This window comes from Triturus cristatus, chromosome 7 (genome assembly GCF_964204655.1).
Source record: "Triturus cristatus chromosome 7, aTriCri1.1, whole genome shotgun sequence".
NCBI classification, from domain to species: Eukaryota; Metazoa; Chordata; class Amphibia; order Caudata; family Salamandridae; genus Triturus; species Triturus cristatus.
Genome location: NC_140590.1, coordinates 411,568,597 through 411,576,710, shown reverse-complemented (window position 1 = coordinate 411,576,710; position 8,114 = coordinate 411,568,597). Strand labels below are relative to the sequence as shown.

Below are 8,114 nucleotides of genomic sequence, written 5' to 3'. Positions count from 1 at the left end.
ATGTCCTACATATCTGAGGGAGACAAACTTGAACATAAGTTGCTGAGCTGCATCTCTTTATGTTAGGGCAGCTTACTCTGCTGCTGCCATTACTATATGCATGAGAGAACCCTGTACTGCTACTGCCAGTGCTGCAGATGCCCTTTGTGTTGGAGAAGAATGTGGAGATGTAGCAGTGAGGGCACAATAATATAAACAAACCACACAGAAGTGTAAAAGGAGAGCTTGATGTAACTGCCCATTACTGCCTCTTGTGTATTTGTACTTGCGGATACTGCCTCAGTGAACCACAGCACACCTGCTATGTGATTTTGCTGCCCCACAAATCATTCAAAAGCTCTGCCAAGAAGGGCAGTTATTCCCATCCACAAGTTTATCAGAGCATCTGAGTATTTTTGAAGCAGGACAGCTATGAGTTGGCCCTATGATGAAGAACACCCTTCTGTCCTACAGTTTCAAATTCCGACACAGTCTGGTTTGTGCCCAAAACACTTCAAGAAATGTAGTCAATTACCAGTCTGCACTCTGCCTTTAGGCACTATTTCTCAACATATGAAAATGTGTTACATGCACACTAGTTGATAAGTGGGTGCAGTGCACACTGACATCTGCACGCATGCTGTACAACCATCCAGTACAACAGTTGCATTTGAGAGTGCATGACCATGCACTGCATAATTGGACTTGGCATATATATTGCTCAGTATGTTGCACTGATTGCAGTGCAGGTTCTCTCCGTGCAGACCTACCGTAGTGATTTATGGAGTAGGTGGGGCAAGCAGTTACCTTACCAGGACAAGTAGATTTGTGTAACATTGTGTCCCCTGGCCAAGGAGATTTTTGAAAAATTTCCACACCCCTGGTACCTATCACTAATTTAGACCTACGGTGAGTATTTCCAGCATCGACCATCTTTGTAAAGTTCTCAAAGTTCTTGGCCTAACAGCAACAATTAAGAGTCTCTTTCTCCTCCAGATATCGCTAGTCAACCAGTTCAAACGACACTTCAAAAGCTGGAAATCCCCTTGCAACTTTCAGTTCCTTATTTACACAGTCCACAAAAGACTTCCCTAGCCCGCTTTCATTGTCTTGACGGAAAGTCCCTAATTTCATTCTTCATCCACTCGGGCCTAGGTTATCTTCTTTTTAGGCTTTTATATACAACCAAGTTCACCTTCAATCCAGAATAAGATCAGCTCCCAAAATCTCTAAAACACGTTGCAAAAGTTCAAGACGGAGCACCACTAATTCCTGATGCGGTGGTACATAACCAAAAGTTGGAAAAACCAGCGTCTCCAGAATCAGTTCACAAATCTTGCTCAGGAGTGGTGGATTCGGAATACTGAGAGTTAGTATTCCTTTGATCTCCACTCCTGGAACCAACAACAGCACGTCTATTTTCAGATTCGGAGAATTGCTGACCAGCGTCAAAGACCTCAGCCTCCCCGTGCTCAACACTCCTGGCATCAGTCACAGCGTATGCCCACTCTGGTGAGGCGTACCTTTGACACGGCACTCTTGTTCTCCTGGATCTTCTCAGACTACCTCGAGCTTGCTCTTCGTCACTTTGTTCAGATTCAGACGTTTCAGAAACTGGGGCAAGATCTCTTTCAGGTGCCAATCTCAAGTTCAGCTGTCTCTGACTCACAGGCCAAACTCTTTCTGCTTCTGTGGCACTTCTGCTCTCTCTTTGGGTACCCTGTGCACTACTTCCTTCTTCAGCAGAATTTGACTCTACTCCACCCACAGCAACACTTTCTCCGTCTGAGTCAAATTCGGGGCTTCGATTTTCACAACCCCTTTCAGCTCGATCTAGTGCACAACCAACTGCATCAGCAACCGTCACAGCTTGGCTTGCCCTCTCAGATGGCCCTGCCACCTCAGCTGGATTTTTATTCACGAGAGGGGCTGTATCTTCCAAGGGTGCTGGAACTCTGCGGGTATGGGAGGCATGCACCCAGTTCGGCAGTCCCCCACACTTCACTGCCGTGTTCGCGACCAGTATTACCTGGTACGGGCCATGCCAACGAACATCCAGGCAACTCTTCCTCACGTGTTTACGCACAAGCACCAAGTCTCCTGGGCACAAGTCATGGCACAGGTCACTTGCGGCTGGAACAGTTACTGCTTACACCTGCTGAGACACAGAACGGACTACGTCAGCCAGTCCCTTACAGTAGTCGAGAATCAAGTCATCTGTGATGTTAATCAAAGCAGTAGTAGGTATCGCTGGTAATCACAATGCCCTCCCCATCGGGATCTCGTGTGGTGACAACCCTGTTCTCCTATCAGGAATACTACGAAGGCTCATAAGGACCAAGGGCAGTGCGTCAGGCCATTTTAGGGATGTCGAAGAACACACTTTCGCCATCCGCGCCTTGAAAGTCCCATTAACTTGTTCCACAATCCCAGAAGCCTCTGGTCGATAACTGCAATGCAATCTCTGATCCACTTTCAAGGCAGCACAGAGCAACTTCATGATTTCACTGTGGAAGTGTGTCCCTCTGTCCGACTACAAAGAGGTCGGAAATCTGAACCTAGGGATAAGTTCCCTCAACAACAGCTTAGCTACAGTGAGTGTGTCGCACCTACGTGTTGGGTAAGCCTCCACCCACCTTGAAAAGACACATACCACAATTAAGATGTACCTCAACCCATTACACTTCGGCATCTCGATAAAGTCCAACTGCATCCTATTGAAAGGCCCTCCTGACCTCCCAATGTGACTCAAAGTCACAGCAGTTCTCTTTCCTGCATTCATCTGCTGACATGTAACACACCTCTGACATACAGCTTCAGCAACTGCACGAAACTTCGGATTGTACCATCGCACCATTGCATCTCAGCCAAGATGTACTGCATCATGTACCAATCTTGCCATTGGATTCAGCAGACATTCCGGTAACACAGCTCGTCCATCACTCGAAACCCACACATCCACAGCTCCTTTCTCACATCCTAATCTTATCCAGCAATCCCGTTCTTGATCAGGAACATCATCCTGCAATCGTTTTAGTTCCTCCCATGTATCGCCATGGCTAACATCATGCTGAGATCGGTTCTTTCTTGGCTTTCTCCAGTGTACCCTCCAGTAAATATGCATCCTTGCTCTGCACAGAACTGGGCAACTTCATCAGTGTAATTATTTCCCAGGGAAACAAAATCACTCCCTTTACTATGTGCTGAACATTTGACAACTGAAATTTCCTTCGGGCATTGTAATGCTTCCAACAACTGTCTCACATATTCTCCATTTCTAATGGGCTAACCAGAAGATGTCATAAACCCTCTCTGTGACCATAACTGCCCGAAGTCGTGAACTACACCAAACCCGTACTGACTGTCAGTGTAAATCGTTATCCGAATCTGATCAGCAGCCAAACAGTAACGGGTCAAAGCAATGATTTCAGCTACCTGTGCGGAGTGTACTCCTTCTAATGTGGTACTGAAAATTCTGGACCCGTGTTATAAACATCGTCGTATCATGACGATTTTGGTATCAGCAGACCGCAAATGACTAGGATACTATGCACAAGCATTTTCGCCATATTCGGGTGAAGAAATCACCCTGAAATCATAGTTTCCGTTCTGAACCCTCGGTTTCCATTGAACGGCAGCCATTTTGTGGTTGCCCTCACATAGGCCAATGCTAGGCCAAAAATCGAGTCTGAAGGACACATACACCTTTGCTGACTCCTCTGTGACCTGGGCAAGCTGACTCCACTGCCTAAAGCCAAACCTGTTCAGCCAGTTCCTTTCCCAGTGGCCGAATGAGATTAGTATCAAGGCACAACATATCATAAAACCTTTCATCACACACAAACCATGCCTAATCTTACACACACCTGTCCCTGTTTCTTACTTTATGACTTGCTTTACGAGGAGGAGGGGCTCGTTTTTATTGGGGGTCCGTCGATATCTGATGAAAGTACTGAGCCTTGTCGGGTAATTAATTGAGGGCTGGACAAACTGAAATATGGGCTTGTCATCATGACTTTTTCTTTGTAGTGAAAATATGTGAATAGTCAACTGTAAAATTTTGTTTGCCTAAAGCATAATATTTTGTATAAAAGAGAAGGCTGGCTTTGTAAGTTTGAGCAGTCTCCTGAGAATATACACCGTGTTGTACTTCTAGGATACCTGTTACTGGTTGCAGCCAATAAATACGATCTTTGACTTCACCAGGAAGACTCTGTGTTTCTGTAGTCTGAACCAGGAAGAACTCGAAGTCTTAGGGTGTGTTCCCTGGCACCGCTGGGTTCTGAAAAACCCAGTACTTCAGTTGGCGCCCAACGTAGGGCGATTTCAGCGGTACCGGTCCAAGCCAGAGGTTCGTGAGGAGCTTCGTGTGAAAATTCTGGAGGAAGGCCGCCACTTCATCGACCCCTGCATGTCGACGTGGTCCGAAAGTCTTTGCTGCGAGGTTCCCCGCTTCCCGACGGCTACGAAGGACTGCTGCCCTGACTATCGCCCTGTTTTGGACCCTTGATGTTTGGTAGAGCGAAACGATAGACGAGTCTTCTGGTGACGTCATCGATACCTCAGTTAAGTATAAGTGGAGCGTCTCCCAGTCCTTAGTTTGGTTCTTAGTTTGGTATCCCCTTGAGATCTTTGATTTGGAACTTGCAAGTACCAAAGCCGAGGGACTCGTGTATTCACGAGACTATCGTATTCGATAATCCTTTGAAGTTTGAAGCTAGACTAGAGAGCGAAGATGCCTGGTTTTAGCAGACTTGGAAATTTGTTTTGTCTTGGTTGTAATAGGGATTCCCGATTGGAGTATTCGTGTCCGGTTCCTCCGATTGGAATTCCAACCTATGAACTATATGTGAAACATGGCGTAGGCCCCATCACATATAATGAAGTATGGATCCGATACACCAGGAAAGATGGTGTTTTAAAATGGCCCCAATGTGGTAGTTTTGACACAGAAATTCTGGATAATCTGGAGGTTAAACTTTTTAAGAAGAAAGCCCGGCCGGCGATGTTTGACTCTTTCCGCCTATGGCGTAAGGAAGCCAAACAGAAGGAAATTAAATTAGCAAAGAGAAATAAAAGAGAAAAGGGTATCTCGATAATGCAAGCTGCTATGCAGTTTAAAGATAATGAAGAAGAACAGATGAGTGAGCAGTTGCACAGGCAACTTAAAATGGTGATCGATAGATGTTATCCAGTTTTGCCGCTTCTTCAGCAAGATGCAGCAAAAGAAATTGAGAAAGATCCTTTAATGTCACACTTGTTGAGTTCGCCACCCCCTTATGCGCAGAGTGCTACAGCACCTCCGCAACCTTTAGTTGTGCAACTTCCGGTTATTGTGCCTCAGGTTCTTCCACATCCGCCAGCTCCTCTTCAGTTGGCTCCTACTCCTATGGCGCAGCCCCCTCAAGGGCCGCCGACTTTGCTACCTGCTCCATCTGTACTTCCTACGACTTTGTCTACTACATCGACTGCCTCTTCTGGTGTTTTTCCTGATACTGCCTCTGAGTCTGCATCTGCGTCTGCCTTGCCTCCCTCTGTTTTTCCTCCTGTTCTTTTGTCAACTTCTCCTTCTATCCGACAGAAAATGACTGATACTGTTTCTAGCCTTATATTTCCTCTCTTCGGGTCATCTGGTTTGACCCCTGGTTCGGAGCGTAAGCAGTCGCGTAGTCAACTGCCTGATTCTCGAGAGAGAGAAGCGTTTGACCATATGGCGCGTAAATGGGTTACTTTCCCTTTTAAATATGATGTAGAGTCTGTTATGGATGTCTTCCGTCAATGGGAAGCACCGAAACAAAGATACGTTTTTGAGAAAATGTGTGCTTTCCTTTGTGAGGAATTGGAGGATAATGATTTGGAAACAAATCCGCCTGAGTTGTGCCGTGTACGGTTTGAGTTTTCAAAGGGCGCGATTGTGGGTTCCGATGTTGAGAAAGCAGTTACGACGTTGTTGTCCTTTGGGAATAAGGATCCTTCCCAATCACTGTTTGAGCCTGACTCCTCAGTTAGAAAAAAAGTGCGACAGTACCCAATGAGAGAAGTCCCTCCGGTATGGAAGGACGCCGTTGCGGCTGATGCCGTTAATAACATTGTTGCTGCTCCAGCTCATTTTCAGCGTGTTTGGGTACATGTTCCTTGGAAGCGAGCTGAAGTTTTAGCCCTTAAGCAGACTTTGCCTGACCCCCGTAAAAACCCTGCAGGGTATTATAAGGAATTATCACAGACTGCAGACTCATGCTTTATGAATTTAGCTGACATAGACATATTATTTGGGAATGTTGTTCCACAGCCTTTGTGGAGATTGATTCGCCATACAGATCACGCGCAAGAATTAGGTGACACATGGGCTAATATTAGTACTGCAAATGATAGACAAGTTGGTGGTGCCAAGCCTGAGCCTTTGGTAGCAGAACTTCCTGCTAGGATCATTACTTACATGAAGACTTTAATGCCTGCGATGTGTGTGAATTGGGATAAATTATCTGCGTGTAAGCAGAACAAAGATGAAACAGTGTCTGATTTCTTCACCAGGTTTGAAGAAACGTTTATCGACCACAGTGGTCAAGATATGAGTACAGAAGGTGGTCAACAGTTGTTCGTTGACAAGTTTGTGCACAATTTGCTTCCCGAGCTGTGTAAGAAATTGAAAGATTCAGAGAGTTCTTGGGCCGTTTCTTCGTCAGCACAAATATTGGCTACTGCACAGTACTACGAAAATAGGGATAAAGATGAGAAGGATAGAGCAGAAAAGAAAACTAAAGAATTAAAGACGAAGGTTCTTTTACAACAGGTGTATCCGCCACGTGGTGGTCAGAGTAACTATCAGCAACCTCAACAGTTTCAGAGAAACTCGCAAAGGTTCGAGTATTCTCAACCACGTGTTCCTATAGGTCCCAATCAGTGTTCATATTGTAAAGAAGAGGGTCATTTCAAGTATAGTTGTCCTATTTTGTTACAGCGTACGAATGGTGCTTCTGGCGCAAGAGGTCGAGGTGTTCAACAAGCTCCTAGAGGTAGAGGACGTGGAAGTGTCCCCCAGAACGCGCGTTCCCTTCCGCCTCAGAATTCAATGAATAGTTTTGACCAGCAGAATAACGCGTCTGGTAGGACGGCTCAGTACTATGCTGACGATTACTATACAGAAGATGAGAATATCGAAGATAACGATTGCTAGGACAGCCATAGACAAAGAGAGGGAGTTGTTTCAGTTCCAGAAGATCAGAGTGGGCCATATGTTAAGGTGGTTACATCAGGTGTGTCAGAGCCTTTTCTGTTGGATACTGGTGCTACAAAGAGTTCTATTATGCACTCAAAACTCCCTGGCGCACCTTTGTCTGGCGAGACGAATGTTTCAGTATGTTTTTCTGGCGCCCCGGTTAGGAACCCGATTTCTAGTCCTATGTCCCTTTCTGTTGGACCTTGTGAATTGGAAGCACCCCTTATTCTGACGACAGGTTGTGGTGAAAACTTGTTAGGATTGGATTTGTTGAAAAGATTGTACGCGACGTTATATTGTTCTCCTTCGGGAGTACAACTTACACTGGGTAGGAAAGTGATCTCTCCAATGTATTTGTCGAAGGATAAACTTCCGGCAGAATTGTCGTCTCTTCCTGATATTCTTTGGGCTACTGGTCCTAATGATGTGGGTCTTTTGGAAATACCGCCATATGTTGTGACATTGAAAGCCAATGTTAAATTGCCACGCATTCCACAATACAAGATCTCTAGTGAAGGTGAAAAGGCGTTGCTAGCGATCATTTATGATTTGATTGAAAAGGATGTAATCGAAGAGACAAGAGGCAACGTTTGTAATAGTCCTGTTCTGCCTGTCTTGAAACGTACTGACCCTTCTCAGCCACCTGTTTACAGGTTCGTGATTGATCTTAGAGAGGTCAATAAAATAGTTGTGCCACAGTTTCCAGTTGTACCTGATATCACTGCCCTATTGACTATGATTCCAGCTTCCGCCGCTTGGTTCTCGGTGATTGACTTGAAGAATGCTTTCTTCAGCATCCCGATTGCCGAGAAGAGCAGGGATATTTTTGGCTTCAGTTTAGGAGGCCGAAGCTTCCGCTTCAAACGCGCTCCTCAAGGCTACTGTGAAAGTCCATCAATATATAGTCAGGCTTTAAAAA

General features: G+C 45.5%; 1 protein-coding gene across 1 annotated transcript; it reads left to right on the top strand.

The window, feature by feature from the left end:
* The first annotated feature begins 4,714 nt into the window (after positions 1-4,714).
* Positions 4,715-7,153, top strand: LOC146809820 (uncharacterized). The gene has a single exon (XM_085614388.1). It carries the CDS (start codon positions 4,715-4,717, stop codon positions 7,151-7,153), a length of 2,439 nt encoding a protein of 812 aa, XP_085470514.1.
* The last annotated feature ends 961 nt before the right edge of the window (positions 7,154-8,114 follow it).